The sequence below is a fragment of the Lissotriton helveticus genome, chromosome 2_1, assembly GCF_964261635.1.
Source record: "Lissotriton helveticus chromosome 2_1, aLisHel1.1, whole genome shotgun sequence".
In the NCBI taxonomy this organism is placed as follows: Eukaryota; Metazoa; Chordata; class Amphibia; order Caudata; family Salamandridae; genus Lissotriton; species Lissotriton helveticus.
The window spans coordinates 1,392,431,252-1,392,450,670 of NC_136059.1; the positions used below are offsets into that span (position 1 = coordinate 1,392,431,252).

The 19,419-nt window shown below is 49.9% G+C and overlaps 1 protein-coding gene across 1 annotated transcript in view; it reads left to right on the plus strand.

Moving 5' to 3' along the window:
* The window catches only part of GAK (cyclin G associated kinase), a 1,786,158-nt gene that overhangs the window by 622,086 nt on the left and 1,144,653 nt on the right, over positions 1–19,419 (plus strand). Inside the window, exons 9-10 of the mRNA XM_078676333.1 lie at positions 15,848–15,960; positions 17,080–17,182. Of these exons, the coding sequence (XP_078532459.1) occupies positions 15,848–15,960; positions 17,080–17,182 (216 nt within the window). The remainder of the gene's footprint in view (positions 1–15,847; positions 15,961–17,079; positions 17,183–19,419) is intronic.

Consider the following 19,419-nt stretch of genomic DNA (forward strand, 5'->3'; position numbering starts at 1 on the left):
AGCCGCGGCCGCCATCGCACCCGAACTACAATGCATCACCAACACCACCTTCAAAACAGGCTTCTTCCCAGACGACTTGAAGCTCGCATAAGTCAGACCCCTGCTCCAGAAGCCCACAGCTGACCCCACCGATCTCAAGAACTATCGGCCCATCTCGCTCCTCCCCTTCACAGCCAAATTTGCAGAGAAAACAGTCAACAGGAAACTGGCACGATTCATTGTAGAGAACGCCGTCCTCGACCCGTCCCAATCCGGAATGCGAAGCAACCACAGCTCATAGACCGCCCTACTAGCCGCCACAGACGACATCTGCACCCTCCTGGACCAAGGCCACTCCGCAGGCCTCATCCTACTCGACCTATCTGCGGCCTTCGACACAGTCTCCCACCGCACACTAGTCGCCAGACTACATGATGCAGGCATACAAGGAACACCCCTGGACTGGATCCGATCATTCCTCACTGGAAGAAGCCAACGGATCAGACTCCCACTCTTCCTCTCCGACCCCATGAAAATCACCTGCAGAGTCCCACAGGGTTCATCCTTGAGCCCCACCCTCTTCAACATCTACATGACCCCCCCTTGCAGCCATCGTCCGACAACACGTCCTCAACATCGTATCCTATGCGACGACACCCAGCTCAGCCTCTCCCTCACCGAAGTCCCCACTGCTGCCAAACTCAACTTCCAGAAAGGAATGCAAGACGTCGCAGTCTGAATGACCAACAGCTGCCTGAAGCGCAACGCCGAGAAGACAGAAGTCCTCGGTACCACCCATTCTGCAGCACCTGGTGGCCGACCGCCCTTGGAAGCCCACCTACCCCCTCAGACTATGCCAAGAACCTTGGCATCGTACCCGGCTCGTCACTCGCCATGAACCGACAGGTCAATGCCGTCACCTCCAGCTGCTTCAACGCCCACCGCAAGACCTTCCAGTGGATCCCCCCCTGACTCAAGGAAGACAGTCACCCATACACTCATCACCAGCAGACTGGACTATGGAAACACACTCTACACCGGCATCAACATTTCCCTACTCCGCAAACTCCAGACAATACAGAACACTGCCGCCAGACTCTTCCTCGGCATCCCCCCGACATGAACACATCAGCCAATACCTACAAAGTCTCTACTTGCTCCCCGTGGAGAAAAGTCACTTTCAAAATCCTCACTCACGCCTACAAATGCCTACACAGCAAAGGACCCAAATACCTCCACGACAGAATCAACTTCCACGTACCCAAAAGAAACCGCCTATCTTCCAACCTTGCACTGGCCAAAACCCCGTGCATTCACAGAGCCAGAGCAGGTGGAAGATCCTTCTCTCACATCGCAGCCAAGACCTGGAACCAGCTACCAGCAGACATCAGACGTGCCCTGTGAGAAGTTGGCCTGATATATGATGCTCACTAGTTCTAGTGATCACCTTGTATCAGTCCAAACAACCCTTATGGTGATTGGTTGTAAGTCAACCTTATAGACCAGCTATCCTAATGGTAGCATGGACAGAGCAGTCTTAGGCTAAACTCTTTTGGCATGTGAAGCCAGCTGTTTTACCACATATAACCCCTTGAATACCAGATGAAAGGACACCACACAGGTTATGAAAATAAACAATATAATCTGAAAGAGACACGTTAGTATTAGATTCCTTACCTTAGAATATCCCCAGGCGTCAGACTGGATCCGGAAACTTTTGCGTAGCAGTACCCTTGCGCGTCGGTAGGCGTCGTCTGCGGCTCCGCGTCCGTCGTCGGCGTCGTGGGCGCCGTGATGACGTCGTCGGAGTACTTAGACGCCGCCTCTGCGTGCTGACGTCAGTTCTTCTTTTTTCCGCGCCAGCAAGCGCAGATCTGGAAAAAGCAGTAACCCTAGTCAATTTTTGACTAACTTTTTTGATCACTTTTTGATTATATCTCGAGTCTCTCGACTCCGTACGGTGCCGTAGGGATGCCCGGCTTCAAGCACTGTGACGATTGCGACCGCCTGATGTCGGTCACGGATCCTCACCGCGTGTGTTTATCTTGTTTGGGCGTCGACCACGACGACAAGGCCTGCTCCGACTGCCGGGCCCTCTCTTCGAAAGCCAGGCGGGAGCGGTCCGCAGGCGCCTTGAGCTCCGGCAGTCGGTCCCGCGCCGCGAGAGGTCCCGATCCCATGGGAGGTCGAGGGACAGGTCGCGGGCTCGGAGCCTCCACAGCTCCGAGAGTAGGCCGCACTCCTCCGGGTCGAAGTCGTCGTCAGGTAAGAGGCACAAGAAGTCCAAGCGGCGTCATCGCTCTTCGGACTCCCCCCGACGCTCGCACGATGCGGCCGGGGGTTTGGGTGACACCACCCACGTGGCTCCGTCGGAGTCGCGGGCGCCGCGTCCAGCCCCACACCTTCCGGTCCCTGGGGTTAACGCATCGCAGGAGGAGATCGAGCGCTTCCTCATGGCCATGAGGAAACTCTCTCCTCCGGCGCCTCCGGGCCCAGCGGACCCGTCTGGGGCTCCTAGCGGGTCGGCGGCTACGGCCCCGACGCCGTCTGGTGCTTCGGCCCCGACGCCGCCGGCGCCTTCGGGCCCGGAGCCGCAGGTCCCCACTATCCCGACGCCGCCGGCTCCTTAGGGCCCGGCGCCGAGGGGTTCAGTTGTTCCGGCGCCGCCGGTGCCTTCGGGTCCGGCGCCGCAGGACGCCGCTGGACCTCCTTCGGGATCTGGTTCGTCGCCGGTGGATCTTACTACCTCCCCGGCGTCGGACCCTCAGGTGTCGCCTCCGGCGCCGTCCTCGGGCGGCGCCGTCCCCGGTCCTGCCTTCGTTCCTGTTCAGCCGTCGGGACGGCCCCGATGGGCGCCGCTCCAGAAGTCGTTTGGTGAATTTCACTTTTATGAACAGGCCCCATTGGTTGAGAACCCTGAGTTTCAGGAGATGGGTGATGATGAGGACTGGGAGGGGTCTGAGGACCCTCTGACCAGAGAGTGTCAGTCTCAAGAGGACTGGACAGGGGACCTTGGGGAGGCCAGTGGCCTGGACACCTCTCCAGACACTGGTTTTGTCTCCCCTCCTATCGTGGCTTCGGAGGAGGGGGCAACTTATAGTGTGGTGCTGATGAGGGCTGCTAAGGCCTTGGGCCTTGAGCTCCCCGTCGCGGCCGTGAGGACTAATCTCACTGAGGTCCTTAAACCGCAGTCAAGCTCGGCCGAGCCTCTGCTGCCCTTTAATGAGGCCTTGACCGACGTTCTTCTGGGCACTTGGTCCAAGCCCGCTACGGGTTCGCCCGTAGATAGGAACGTGGCAAGACGCCACTGCCCAGCCCTGGGCGACCCACGTTTCCTGTCCACCCACCCCACCCCCGAGAGCCTGGTCATCCAGGCCTCTAATTCCCAGACGGCATTCCCGTCCGCACCGCCGGATAGGGAATCCAAGAGGTATGAGCAGTATGGAAAGAAGATATTCTCATCCCTTAGTCTGGGTCTGCGGTCTTCCAACACCGCATGCCTCTTGGGCCGTTACACCCACTCCCTGTGGGATACGGTCGCGGATGTGCTGCCAGAGTGCCCGTTGGAGGTACGGGCCAAACTCGGCCAAGCCCTTGTGGAGGGCCGGGACGCAGCCAAGTATTCCATTAGGTGTGGGCTAGATACCACCGACTCGCTAGGCAGAGCGATGGCAACGACGGTGGCGGTCAGACGCCACGCCTGGCTGAGGTCCGCCAACTTTTTGGCAGATGTCCAGAACACACTCATGGACATGCCGTTCGATGGCCGTCGCCTCTTTGGCGACAAAGCAGACCATGCGCTCGAGCGCTTTAGGGACTCCAGGGCTATGGCCAAGTCCTTGGGCCTCTCGGCCCCGCGCCAGCAATCGGCTGCTTATCACTCCTTTCGTGGCCACGGAAGGGGTGCGCCCTCACGTGCCGCTAGCCACGCTCCGCAGGGCAATACCCAACGCGGTGGCGGCCGTGGTAACCACCGTCCAGGCGGTAGGGGTCAACGGCGAGGTCAGTCCACACCTTCCCCCGCAGCATCCGCCTCAAAACCCTCCTAGTCCGTGCTTTCAGGCCCATGTGACGCCAGTGGGGGGCAGGGTTCGCCATCACCACCTCCACTGGCGCACTGTCACTTCGGACAGGTGGGTGCTGCAAATCGTCCGAAGGGGCTACTCCCTCCCCTTCGAGGCGACTCCTCCAGCCATGCCACCGCAGAACCACCGTGTATCGGGGGATCATTTGCGACTTCTGCAGGAGGAAGTTACGGCCCTCTTGGCCAAGGGGGCCATCGAGCGCGTTCCTGGGCCAGAAGTAGGGTGTGGTTGCTACTCCCACTACTTTCTGGTACCCAAGAAGGGCAAGGGGGGCCTACGCCCTATCTTGGATCTACGGAACGTCAACGGCTTCCTCCGGAAGGAGAAGTTCAAGATGCTGACACTGGCTCAGGTCCTAGCTGCCCTGGACCCAGGAGACTGGATGGTAGCGTTGGACTTGCAGGACGCTTATTTCCACATCCCCGTCCTGCCGGCCCACCGGCGCTACCTGCGGTTCACGGTTGGCCACGAGCACTTTCAGTTTACCGTGCTCCCCTTCGGCCTTACCAGCACCCCACGGGTGTTCACAAAGGTGATGGCGGTGGTCGCAGCTCATCTGCGCAGGTTAGGGGTTTCAGTCTTAGCCTACCTCGACGACTGGTTGTTGAAGGCGGGCTCGCCCCAGACAGTCGTCAGCCACCTCCAGACTACGGCAGATCTCCTGCACCAGCTGGGGTTCTCCATCAATGTGCCAAAGTCACACCTGTGTCCCTCTCAGAAGCTCCTCTTCATCGGAGCGGTTCTGGACTCGGCGCAGTTTCGGGTTTATCCACCCGAACAGCGGGTCCGGGATAATCAGGCTCTGATTCCCATCTTTCAGCCGTTATCCCGGGTCTCGGTCAGGTTGACGCTGCGGCTTCTGGGGCTGATGGCCTCCTGCATCCTTCTGGTGCATCACGCCAGGTGGCGGATGCGGGCTCTGCAGTGGGACCTGAAGTTTCAGTGGGCCCAGCATCAGGGCAATCTGGCCGACCACGTCCTGATCTCGGAGGGCACTGCGAGATAGCTGCAGTGGTGGCTCACGGACCGCGATTGGGTCAGCGGCAGATCCCTCTCCCTTCCCCAACCGGAGCACGTAGTTGTGACGGACGCGTCCCTCCAGGGCTGGGGAGGCCACATGGGAGAGGCGGAGATCAGAGGCCTCTGGTCTCCGGCGGAGGCCCGGCTCCACATCAACCTGTTGGAGTTGCGGGCGATTCGTCTAGCACTGAAGGCATTCCTCCCCTCTGTCTGGGGGAGTGTAGTGCAGGTGTTCACGGACAACACCACCGCCATGTGGTACTGCAACAAACAGGGCGGGGTGGGGTCGTGGACCCTTTGCCAGGAGGCTCTGCGCCTCTGGCAGTGGCTGGAACGCCAGGGCGTGACCCTGCTGGCTCAACACCTGGCGGGTTCTTTGAACGCCAGGGCGGACGAGCTCAGCCGTCGGTGCATGATGGATCACGAATGGCGTCTGAACTCGGACTTGGCGCAAGGCCTCTTTCAGCGATGGGGAGAGCCTTGGTTAGATCTATTCACCACCGAAGAGAACGCGCAATGTCATCAGTTCTGCGCGTTGGAATTTCCAAGGCGGCACACGCTCGGAGACGCTTTTCGTCGCGAGTGGAGTTGCGGTCTGTTGTATGCCTTTCCGCCTATACCACTTCTGCCCAGAGTGCTGAAGAAGATCAGGCGCGACCGGGCCCAAGTCATCCTTGTGGCTCCGGACTGGGCTCGAAGGTACTGGTATCCCGAGCTACTCAGTATGTCAGTCGATCCCCCGGTTCGTCTACCTCTTCAGGAGGACCTTCTGTCGCAGCAGCAGGGGACGGTCCTCCACCCGAACCTGTCCAGTCTCCACCTCCATGCTTGGAGATTGAGCGGCGACAGTTGAGGCCATTTGACTTGCCTCCTGAAGTCTGTAACGTCATTCTGGTAGCCAGGCGTCCCTCCACAAAGTCGGTATACGCCTGCAGGTGGAACAGATTTGTGGCATGGTGCACAGCAAAGGCTGTGGATCCTCTTGCTGCCCCTCTTTCTGAGGTTCTTCTCTTCCTTCTTTCTCTTGCCCAGCAGGGCTCTGCTCTGGGCACTATCAAGGGCTACCTTTCTGCCCTTTCAGCCTTTCTCAGGCTACCTGATCAGCCTTCTTTGTTCAAGTCCCCTATTGTAAACAGATTTCTTAAGGGCATCACACACACGTTTCCTCCTGTTCCGTTTGTGATGCCTCAGTGGGACTTGAACCTGGTTCTTACATTTCTGATGTGCGCTCCCTTTGAGCCACTTCACAACTGTCCTCTTCGCCTTCTGACTTTGAAGACGGCTTTCCTGGTTGCCATCACCTCTGCCAGGAGAGTGAGTGAGCTCCAGGCTCTTTCTTGTACTTCACCTTTCCTTTCTGTCCATCCGGACAAAGTGGTGCTTCGTACCAAACCTTCTTTCCTGCCCAAGGTTGTCACGGCCTTCCACATCGGGCAGTCTATCACCTTGCCAACCTTCTTTCCGCCACCGCATCCCTCTAAAGAGGAAGAGCGGCTCCACCGCCTGGACCCAAAACGTGCGCTCTAATTTTATTTGGATCGCACACGCCAGTTCCGGGTGGATGACCAACTCTTTGTTGGTTACGTGGGCGCTAAGAAGCGGAAAGCGGTGCACAAGAGGACCATCTCCCGGTGGATCATCTTGTGTATCCAGGCATGCTACTCTTTGGCTAGGAAGGAGCCGCCGGCTAGATTGCGGGCTCATTCTACCCGAGCCACGGCGACTACCACTGCCCTAGGCAGGGGTGTGCCCTTACAAGACATCTGTCAGGCAGCTACGTGGGCAACGCTGCACACGTTTGCAAGACACTACTGCCTGGACAGCCAAGTCCGGAGGGATGGCTTCTTTGGCCGTTCCGTCCTCCAGGACTTTCTGGTGTGATTTTTGGTTCGCAGACCCACCACCGGGGTTGGTATTGCTGGGGTATCTATTCTAAGGTAAGGAATCTAATACTAACGTGTCTCTTTCAGATGCACAAGTTACTACTTGTGTAACGATATATCTGTAAGAGACATTAGTTAGTATTAGATTCCTTACCGACCCACCCATCCTCCCCGTTCTGCGAACCAATCTCTAGGGTTAGGGTTGTCCCCTTTCAGGGCCCTAGTTTCATTGGCACCAGTGTTGGTTTTTAACATGGCTCTGCGTTTCTGGCGCGGAAAAGCTGTGTCTAAGAACTGACGTCAGCACTCGGAGGCGGCGTCTAAGTACTCCGACGACGTCATCACGGCGCCGACGACGGACGCAGAGCTGCAGACAACGCCTACCGACGCGCAAGGGTACTGCTACGCAAAAGTTTCCGGATCCAGTCTGACACCTGGGGATATTCTAAGGTAAGGAATCTAATACTAACTAATGTCTCTTACAGATATATCGTTACACAAGTAGTAACTTGTGCTTTATTACTAACAAACACCTCTGAACTTGTTATGAGATCAGAGGGCTAAGCACATAACAATACTCTTTAAGAAAAATACAGTAAATTGCACAAATTACAATAGTTCCCTAGGGGCACGACAAACCATATACTAAGTAAATGGTATAAGGAAATCGATAGAGGAAATGAAGATGCCCAGAGGCTGTAGGATAGCTGGGACTAAACTACCCTAACCTTAGGTAAGTAGCAGGAGGCCCACGGGACGTGTGTGCAGAGTGTGAACTCACACATGAGATGCGGAACAAAGTCAATGGGCTGAACAAATTACGAAAAGGTATGTAACAGACAGTTCCGACTAGTTAGGACTAAAACGACTGGATATCTGGACACTAGGAGAGTCAATCTACCTATGAGCACCGGAATGCTCTCGTTACCTCACCCACGGGCTGCGGGTGCATAGGTGTGAAAGTGTGTCGGGTTTCCGCGTTGAAGTCAATGGAGCCTTGAAGAAAGATGCTGCAGACAACCAGGAGGAAGATGTCCGGTGCGATCCAAGGGTGGATCGAGGAAGAAGAGGACCTGAAAGCAGAGGGGACAGTGTTCAAAGTCACTAGCCAGTGACCGGTGTGGAACCAGGAAGGAACCAGATGCTGTTGTCGCGATCAGGTGAAGAGTGGACGCTTGTCTCTGCAGCCACGTGGACCAGGAGGTGTCTTCGACCACCAGGATGGAGGCACGAGCTGTCCCACGCAGGCTCTCGCTGTCGGCGGTGTCGGATCCGGATTTGGAGTCAACAGGCCTTGGCAAAGGCAACCCACGCGGTTAGTGGAAACGGCGTCTGGTGCGGACCAGGAGGGTCCGGGGTGCTCCTCTTTTAGAAGGGAGCAAGGGCCAGTCTGGAGCAACCAGACCAGCGGTGTAGATTTCGTGGATCGTCGTCTAGGAGGCCACTAGCCAGCCGGCAAGTGACCAGACAACGCGTCGAGCAGCAATCAAGCAAAAGGGCCCCACGCAGCTCTCGTGGATGCTGGAGGGCTGGTCTTCGGTGCAGGAGCTGCTCGGGGCTGGGGCTTCTCAATCCCCAAAGCACTTACTCGAGGATGCCTCTGAAGTCGTGCTGGAAGCGAAGTGCAGTTTCTTCAAGATGGCCGGTCCCACGTGTCTCGTCGCACCCACGGGTCTCAGCTGTGCTGCAGATGTGGGTAGAGGTCGGAGAGGTCTGGGAATCCGGGTCTCGTCGGGCTCTGAGGTCTGGTTCCGGCAGGAAGGACGACAAAGTGAACCGCTAGGACGCTTGATGGTGGCTGCAGTTGCAGGGTGGACATTCCTTGCCCACAAGGGAGATGCTTCAGTCTTCTGTGGAGCAGAACGTCGAAGTCCAGAGTTTCTTCTTTGTAGAGTTGTTCAGGATAATCTAATCTGGAATGGGACCAGCTCCTACCTTTATCCTGCTAAAGGGGGTTGCACTAGTGACTAGGTCCCTCCCATGGGTGGGACCAGGAAGGGGGGTGGTTACACCCCCTATCCTTTGTCCCGCTTTGCGCCAGAGCTGGGGCTGGAGTGCCCCAGCAACTGGTTTGAACCGGGGTATGCACAGGGACACCTTGTGTGCCCAGGCATGTCTCATTCCTTTCAGCCCTCCCTACCTCAATACACAAAATCCTGTCTGGGGTGGTGCTAGCACCTCCCAAGACAGGAAACCCTTTGTCCAGGCCTCCCTCGCTGGAAGGACTCCCAGCAGCAGGAGGTCAGACTTGTGTCTGTGGTGGCAGCATCCATTTTGTGATGCTGAGGCTCTGTTTAACTTTAACCGGGGTTCACAGTTACATACATGTCGTGTCCCTCTAAAAGGGTGGGATGCTACCCCCGTTGCCAGAACTGGCGAGGGGGTAGTATTCCAATTCGTATGACACCTTACTCGACATGTTTTGATAATGCTATACCAAAGTTAGCATTCAACCGCGAGGATTATAATGCACTTAAGAGTATATGGTATAGCGTTATCATGGAACAGCTATAAGGACTTGGTTCCGCAAGCTGCAGACAGGCTCAGCTCATGCTAGAGCACCATCTCACATAATTTCAAGCACTCTGCCTTCAGGATTGATAAGGCCTGCCATAGGAGTGACTGATAGGAGTATATGTGTCCATTTTGGGGTTAGATATAGGTATACTATATCTACAGCAAAGGGTGATTACACCACCTTGCCCCAGCTGTCTTAGTAGCCAGTTGTCAGTTTTGATGGCCAGCCAGGGGTGGCATAATACAAGCTGCAGCCCCTGGTAGGCCCTGGGTACACCTCTGCCCTGGGTACCTAAGGTACACTGTACAGGGGCTGATATGGTGACCCAGCATCCAATTAGGTATGTACCTAAGGTACATGGAGTCCATTTTACAGAGAGAGCAATTAGTCTTGGGTCCTGAATAGCAGGGCCCCAGGCCAACTAGGTCGAAAACTAGCTAAACACTAGGCAAAAAGTTGGGGGCAACCATAGTCGGATATCCACCTTCCTACATGCCCCCTCTGTGAACACCTTCAGGAAGACCCTCAAGACCTGGCTCTTCGGCTAAAGAGTTCTGCGGAACTCCCCCTCTCTTTCAGTGCCTTGAGACCCTCATGGGTGAGTAGTGCGCTTACAATTCCCTGATCCCTGATTGTCTGGAGGGTCAACATCATTTGCCACGAACCATTACTCCGCAAGTCGGAACAACGATTTGCGGAGGGGTCAGAAGGTGTTGGATTTTAAATCCAGCACCTTCCCTACTTTTGCACAAACTGGAGTTGGAATATTAAATTATACTTTTCCAACTTCCAGCGCCCCCCTAGAGCAAGTCGTTCTTACGACTGGTGGAGTAATGGTATGCGTTTTTACAAGGCAGTCCTTGTAACGACTGCGTCGTAATTGCCTGCGGGGGAAAGGAATGCGTAGTAATGTGGCATATTCAGTGTGAAGCCAAAATATTTGTCTCCTTTTGAGATGAGCCACTCTTTGAAATCTTCAAAAAGAAAGCACAAGAAGAGGCAACCTGAATCCTGCCCGTTTACAAAAGGTAAAACACCACTAGCTTCACCCGCTTTAGATCGGAGAAGAACAAGTGGAAGAAAATCCTGCTCTGGCCTCCATGTTGATTCTGATCAATCCAATGGACCCAGTGCCTGCTCCAGTAAATGTTTAATCTGTGGCGCCGACTCTAATGCCCCAGTTTGCACATGTGAACCCAGAATTTCCTGTCTTTGGACGGATCCGTCTCCATTTTTTAATACAATGTTTAATCTTTTTAATCTTTTTAACAGAGCGATGGTACCCTCTGGTGTGCCTATTGGATGGCCTCTTCATGTGGTGGAATTTCAGTGCCCTATTAACAGCTACTGCCTCCAGTATCTTGAGCCCCTCACTACTTATGCCAAAGCTCTGACTCCGAAGTAGACTCCTCCACCATTGTGCATTCCAATGTCTTCTCCTTCAACATCGAATCCCAATAGATCACCAGCACCACAATCCACATCATCGGTGCTGCATCAAATGCCACTGGCATCACAACCACCGCTGCAACAGTTGATACAGATTGCACCACCACCCTTGCCTTCTACTGATCTGTTGTCCTTGCTGGATGATCATCATTCTTCCCATGACTGGCACCATGATATGGTCTATTTACAAATTGGTGCTGCACCCTGTGTTAATCATTCAACTGTCTTGCCTGAGAAAGCTTTTCATAGCCTCTCCGTCCCCTGAATATCAGTTCTATGCAGGTCACAGCAATACAGTTCGCCTAAAGGACAGGAGTCTCACAATGAATAGTACATTTATTTGCAACATCAATTAATAATTCCTACCACACCAGGACCACATGGCGTGCAAGTTGCCTTTATTGCCCCATCATTATCCTTGTGCTCCCCTATGAGTGCCTGTTCCAGCGCTGTCTACTCGTTCACTCTTCTTGCTCCTCGTGAGCACCCTGGGGGTCCTCTGTGTGGGGCTGAGAGGTACTAGGTGATCTCTGTTGTTTCAAGTGCTGCTCTTTATCTTGAAGAAAGTGCAGGGCAGCTTTAGGGTCTGTGAAGAAATGAACTTTAACGTCTGGTCTGACCCTTAATTTGGCGGGATAAAACATACTGTATTCCAAGTTCAGGTCACGGAGTCTCTTTTTAGCTGTTTACCTGGGGTGAATTCCCGTCTTGCTTCCTGCACTTGCAATGTGAAGTCTGGAAATAGAGATATTTCTTCACCCTCATAGTGAAGAATTCCCAGTTCACACGCTTTTCGCAAGGCCTCATCCCGGTCCCTATAGTTCAGCAACCTTGCTATTATAGGCCGAGGGGCTGCTCCTGGGATCGGTCGAGGTGCCAAAAAACGATGGGCTCGTTCTACAACGAAAATCTCAGAAAAAGTATTCCGACCCAGTAGTGTGATGAGCAACTTCACTACATGCTGTTCCATGTTGCCAATATTAGACGCCTCGGCCACCCCCAAAATGCGAATGTTATTCCGCCTAGATCTTGCTTTGAGATCCTCTGCCTTTGCCTGCAGTACACGTAAAATCTTCTTTCTTTCTTTGTCTATCTCGGAGTCCGCCCGTACAACATTTTCCATATCAGATATGCGTTGTTCCGCCGTGTCGAGTCTATCCCCATGCTTGTCAAGTCGTTCTGACATCCTGTCCATTTGGAACGACAATGCGTCGATTTTGCTGTCTATTTTTGAAAGACTTTGCTGTATGCTTGCTTCACATCCATATCTGCTGCTTCCTGATCATCCGATGTGGCATCTTGCTCGGTGGTTGTGGGATCCTCGATCAAGGGGTTTTGCGAAGATCGAATTATAGTTTGGACTGGAGCTTGTCGGTTTTGCCCATGATGCAGCGAGGAACTATGCAACAGGGATGCCCTCTGTGGGCGGATACACTGACACAAAGCAGTGCTTTTAGAGGGCCTAATATTGTCAACTTTCCAGGATCGTAACCGACCCCAGGGTTCCCCCCCACTAGCCCTTAAATGCACGCTGCTCACCTCCTGCGTATTTCAATTAGAGCGGCAATCTTCCCTGCACTAATCCATGGCGGCGGCAAAAGAGACCTTGCATGCAGGCCTAATCTGGGGTTTGATATTTCACAGAGCCTCGGCATTGTCCAGCATGCGCACAACTTTTTCACTAGGCCTTACTTTCTGGGCCCCCCAGGATAAAACCTGCACACCGCTCCAGCTCCCAGACACACAGGAGTTGGAGTTCTGTGACCCACGGGAGCAAAGTGTTGCTGAGCGGTGGTCCCCCTCAGATCAACAAGGTGCTCCCACTCACTGTACATGCGGATGCCTCCGGGAGGGCTCCCAGCTTTTACTCACGGTACCCTCCACCGCCCACTGGCTTCGATCGCTCCGTCTGTTTCGCTTCCCGCGTGTCTCCTCTGGATTTGTGTCACTTCACGAATGCGTACTCTCCCAGACCTCTCTCTCGGAGTCAGGGCGTGATTTCGGTCTGCGTAGTCGGAGGGCCTCACATTTCTTTACGGCTTGCGGGCGTCACTGACGAAAACCCCCGCTAGATCGCTCCGATCTGGAAACTGCTGGGTTCACTAGGCAGCATTTAACGTCAGCAAAACGACGACCCTTCACAAAAGAGTTACTAACAGGATTCCTGCCAGAATTTTGTCGGATTGATAGTGGCGATCGGGAAGGTCACCCTAACTTACGCCCATCTTGGAGTCAGGCAAGCTCCGCCCCCAACTTTCCACTTCATTACACGTTCCTCCCATACCTTTGATTCCTCAAGTATTGAAGAATGTTTGCCTTGACTGGGCCCAAGTAATCTTACTAGCCTCTGACTGGCTATTTGGGGTGTGGTATACAGCCATTATTCACTTCTCCTTGTGCCTTCCGCTACATCTCCTTCAGATAGTAGAACGCCTCTCGCAGTGGCAACAGCAGGTTCTACACCCCAACCGCCAGAGCCTCACCTACATGCCTGGAGATTGAGTGGGGCAACCTGAATGCCTTTACTTTACCTACTGATGTGGATGTCATTTCATGTGCAAGAAAACACTCTGACAAAACTGTTTATTCTGCCAGATGGGCCAGGATTATTAAATGGTGTTCAGACCAATCTGTAGATCCTCTTCAGGCTCATTGGTCTAACATTCTTCGCCGTGCCCTCTCCCAAGCCCAGCAGGCTGTGTGGTTGCTCCTTCTGAAGGCTATTTGTCAGCCTTATTGGCTTTTGTATTCCTACCTGATCAACCATCACTCTTTAAATGTCCTATTGTTCTAAGACTCCTTAAGGGTCTCACAAACAGGTACTCTCATACTCCCTTCATAATGTCACAGTGGAATTTCAATTTGGGTCTTACCTATCTAATGTGTTCTCTGTTCGAACGTTTAAATACTTGTCCTTTATGATTTTTAAAGTTCAAAACTATCTTCTTACTTGCAAACAAGTTGGCTAGATGGGTAAGCGAACTTCAGGTGTTGAGTGTAAAGCCACCCTTTACCATGTACTTTCCTGACAAACTGATATTTAGAACCAGGTCTGTCTTCCTGCCGGAACTGGTTACTCTGTTCCATTTAGGTCAGTCTATCACACTTTCCTCCACATCCAATCACATCAGTATTGTCTTGATACCAAAGAGCTGTGAGCTTCTATGTGGACAGAACCCGTGAGTTCAGACTAGTTGATCAGCTCCTCTTTTTGTGGGATACATTGGAAAAATGTACGGCAAGGCAGTCTACAAGCGGACACTCTCAAGATAGATTATGCTGTGTATCAAGACCTGCTACGCCATGGCAGCACAAGGAACATCCAGAAGGAATTTGGGCTCATTCTACCAGAGCCATATCTTCTAGATCAGCACTCGCACAAGGAACATCCAGAAGGAATTTGGGCTCATTCTACCAGAGCCGTATCTTCTAGATTAGCACTACCAAGATGAGTACCTATAGCAGATATTTGCAAGGTGACAGCTTGGTCATCCTTCCACACTTTTAAGAAAAAGTATTGTTGGGATTCCAAAATGAGGAGGTATCGTCATTTCGCCTGTTCAGTTCTTCCGGATTTTTGGGTGTAGACAGATGTGAATCCACCGCCAGGTGTGGGACTGCTTGGGGAATCTATCAAAAGGTAAGGAATCAGCAGCTAACTATACAAGTTTCTTATCTTCGGTGACACTTTCTCTGGTGGATGAGCTCTCCCTGCAGATTCCTCACCTATCCACCGCCTCCCAATTTTACAACTGTTAGTACCAACGATCCTTGGGTTCTATTCTTAATGACGTCTTCTTTTAACCCCTTGGGTGCGGCCGTTTTGAAGAGTGGGCGGGTTCATGACGGCCCCCAGACGTCATCAGCACACGCCCAACGTGATGCATGACGGCCGGGGGCAGTCATCAGCATGGAAGGGGTTAAAAAGAAACGGACCCTCTATTATTGATGTTAGTTTCATTCATTCACCTCAAAGGTGCCTTAAAAAATGACTGAAACTGATGTCATAATGCCCACTCTTAATGATTCCAGTGATGCCACACAGTGACATGCACAGAGCCAAGGTGGAGTCGGCACCCCTTAAAGGCATTGGAGAGCTATAAAAAGTTTACGGATCCAGACTGATATTGGGTATATTCAAAAGGTGAGGAATCAGCAGGCAGACAGATCAACCAGAAAAAGCGTTCCTGAAGGAAATTTTTTGTTATGAAATTAATTTAGTACTCTGGTACTCCAAGCCGACTTCTCACCTAATTGCTTTTGGAAAACAGGTCTTGAAAATGTGTATGTCCGTAATTTCTACCTTTGATGAAATATTCTTATTTCTGTTTTGTTGAACGTACAGCAATTAGATGTATAGTTGCCTCGAGGCAGATTCACCCTCAACAAGTACATACATTAATAAATAGGTAAATAAAGTGACCTACCATGTTTAAAAATGCTTGTAAATTCAGTTTACAATGTCTAAATGTCACGCAGGCACTCATAGCTACTTACAGTTCCTGGACTCTTCAATAATCTGCCTCATGACCATTCACTTGCATTCACTTTTACACTTTTTCTGCAGAGTGACAGTGAAGGAACATGTTGACCTGATTATAACCGCTGTTTTGAAGTCATATCACCCTGATTTTTAATATACTCCTTGGGAAAACTCAGTAAAAAATTCACTCCACCAAGAGGTATTTTTAATCCTCACGCTGATCACATTACACTCTGTACACTGGTCACTTTTACACTTTACATCAATTCCCTCATTCTTGCAAAAAACATAACTCGGCAAACTCTACATTCAGATGAATTGGACCACCCAAGCAAGCATGATTCCTCCAGTATAGAAGTTAACTTTATTTTAAGATTGGAAAAAGAACGTGTTTGATGAAAAGTGTCTCCAATCTAACTTTTCGATTTAGGCTCCATGCTGAAGGTAAATCCAGATGATAGATTGCCCATCACTGAAGTTGTGAATCAGTTACAGGAGATTGCTGCAGCGAGAAATGTGAATCCGAAGTCTCCCATTACAGAGGTGAGCCCGTTGAAATGCAGACAGGCACTTTGGTCACTCTATTGACTTGTTTATTTGATTGTTTTTTGTGATTTTTTTGTCTCGTTAATTATGTGCTTCTTGTTTTAGTAGTTTTAAACAATTAGGTTTGTAACTGAAAACTAAAAAATGTGTACTCGAAGGCTGGTTTATCTTCAAACAACTAACTTATTTTAACATGGGCCTAAGTCCAATAAACGTTTGCAGGGAGTGACCACTTTTACCCTGCGTTTGTCTCCTTGCCACTCCGCACTAGTGATATCCATACCCTGATCCCTTATTGTCTCTTAACATGACCGGACAACATGCCTTAATGGCTTTCAAATAGATGTGTGATAAGGTTAGATAAAAGCTAGGATAATTTTAACTTATTAATAAAAGTTTAGTATATGCCAAGTTTGAGCAATTTTTAAAACAATATTTTTCTAACGTTTTTGTTTGAAGTTAATATCTTGAGAATGTTTTTTTCCGAATAATAAAGTCCTTGCATCAACGCACTGCAGTTTTGCAAAGAATCTTTATTATAGATTCACTTTTTGGCACAAACCAAATAAAGTCCATTAAACTTGGTTTAAGTAAGACTAAGGATGACTTTTTGAAAACTGCAAGGTGCCTTGATGGAAACTGATAAATTGCTAAATTAAAACTGCTCATTTGTATTAGGAAACGACAATACTTTATTTTAAGTATTTTAGATAGGTCCCGCATTTACCCATTATGTACATGAAGAGGGCCTTGGTATATTAATTTTGGGTGGATCTAAAATTTAGTAGACAGCTGATCGGAGCAAATAAGTAACCAGTTTCTTTCTTGTGACGAGAATAACAGCCAATCTCTTGTAAACTAAGTCTGGATTACTATATAATAACCCATGCAGATACTAGAGCAGAATCGCTCTGGCTGTATGCCAGAGCGTGGCACGCATTTCACACCTTCTATAAAAGCTTCACTAAGCAGTGTGATTTATTCTCGAATTTTGTAAACATCTGAAGTAAGAAACTGGCGAACGTCACCATTTTATGTGTTCAGTTGATTATCGTAACAAAAGTGTCAGATAATAGTTTTTGAAGCAACCTTTCTAATCTTGATGTGTATTTATAGCTACTCGAGCAAAATGGAGGATATGGTAACAATGCCCAGTCAAGAGCATCCACGAATGCGTTACCACCTGGGTCTAAACAGCTAAACAACATGTACAACTCAGGTATGTAGGCAGAGCACCCAGTCTATTTAACACCCAGCCGCATAATTTATTAATGTAGTTTTATTGAATATTACAAGTCGAGCCTCAGACCATAACTGACTGTTTTGCTGTGCCTTACGATTGTTTGTACTATTGGGTAAATAATGCTTTGAATAACTCGTTTTCTTTTCAGACCCCCCCCCCCCCTACAGTTGGCTGTAATTGTTAATTATACTAGGCATCAGGACTGCCCAGACCAGTAGTCAGGAATATATGTTTTGGGTTCTCGCCCCCGCGTAATAAGTGTGAATGGATTTGGGTAAAGCGAATTGGGTTTTCGAACGGAATTTTGTCAACAAAAGAAAAAGTTGGCATTTATATCTTGCAAATGGCCAATGACCCTAGGACGTTGTTTTGTATTGTGAACTTTTTGAAGCTAGCACTTAAATTAAGGAAAAAAATAGGGATCTGCTGAAATAGGTTTTATAGGCTATCAATTGTTCGTATGAGAACGGCTCAATTATTTGTAACTGATTTTTTAAATATCTATGTACTTGTATGATTATGCACTTTTATGGTATTTTTTAAATGCCGAATAAAGTATATGATTGATTGATATTATGCAATTTTTTACTTATTAATATCCTCAACTAAGGAATATTTGGAAAACCTAGTACGATTGTGTAATTTATAGTACATTGGGCTAGGAACGTGGGTAAAATGAGGATAGACTTTTACAGGTTCGTGTAAGGTGCACCCCTCAGAAATTTCTGGTTAATTTGTGGCAAATCGTATCATAAATAACCTTGACCGGCAACATTGGTGAAAGTTGGAAAGTAGGTAAACAGTGGTTTATAATGAGGTATTGGAGGTCTCCCTCGAGTAGCCTATGGTAAAATAACTAGCATATGATGCATCCTGGTAAAGGAACATTTGGTCCAAAGAGATCGGAATCTAAATAAAACTTAATAGTGGGTTTGAGGGTTTTGCTTCCAAAATGTTTTGTAAATGTATCGCAAAAATGCATTTTAAGCACATCAGATTTCTACCAGCTGGAAATAAAAGCTAGCAGGGTTAGGGTGTCTTCCTATTTGGCTGCTGACAGACTGCATTGGTGAAATGGATTGGAAAAAACATTGTATCACTGCCGTTTTAGTAAGAGCATTTTCACCAGTGCTACTAAAGCTAATAACAGAAACACTGTTAGGAATGCAGATATAAATCATGAACAATGTAATTATTTCTAAGCAGAGTTGCCCTATTTGTATTGCTTGTAAAGAACAGTACCAGCACTACTTATTCCTCAGAAGGGCGGTTATACATTTATTGGGCAGTAGTAATAGTATTCAGCAAGACTAAAGAGTGTGATAGTTGCTTGCCATTAGTTATTTGCACCTCTGGTTATTCCGTTTCTGATTTGCACAATTAATAGTGTGACATTTGTAAAGTGCAGTATCTGACATCCATTTCAGTGCTGATTGCTGTTAAATATTCTAGTAATACGAATTAGTCTAATACATATCCCTTTCTCCATGTTCCCCTTGGCACCAAAGTGTGTACCTCATGGCCTATGCTGATGCCCGCAGTCGGGCCGGACTGTTCCCATGAGGCACAGGGTCAAGACGGATTTGCATATGACCAGGTCTAAACTGGGGTGGCATGGTGAGCAAAAGAACGATGGATTTAACCAAGATCTCTTGACTGGGGGGTGAATGTTTTGATTTGTTTTGCATTCCATCCATCAATTGTGTGTCTTTTGCATCCTTGTGTCAGCATCCCATTTTCATTGCTTGTCAGTTTTTGACTCCTCGCAAAATTGTACATCTATTCTTTTATTCCCATTCCATTCAGTAACAGTTTCCTAATGATTGCGTCTCAGTGTCATTGTACAAAAGACAGTGTCTGAATGTTTCACGCTGTTCGTTTCACCTTGTTTGTCTGACCTTTGAAGCATTCCATTGTCATTGTCCCTATACCAAGGTCACTGACGTAGTGACGTTAAGACAATGGCATGTGCTTATTAGTGTCAGTTTTTTCCTTTTTAAAGAGTCACAGTATCGGTACCCCTTGTTAGTGGCTCCGTGTACAACACCTAGCCAGTGTCTCTTAGTGCCTATTTCACATAGACAAGGTCAGTATCCAAATGTAATTTTCCCACCCCACCTGCCCGTGTCACTTTACCTGTGTAGGGTGCCTCTTTGTCAGTGTATCATTGTCCAAGTCCAATTATCAATCTCCTTGTGTTAATGTACCTGTGC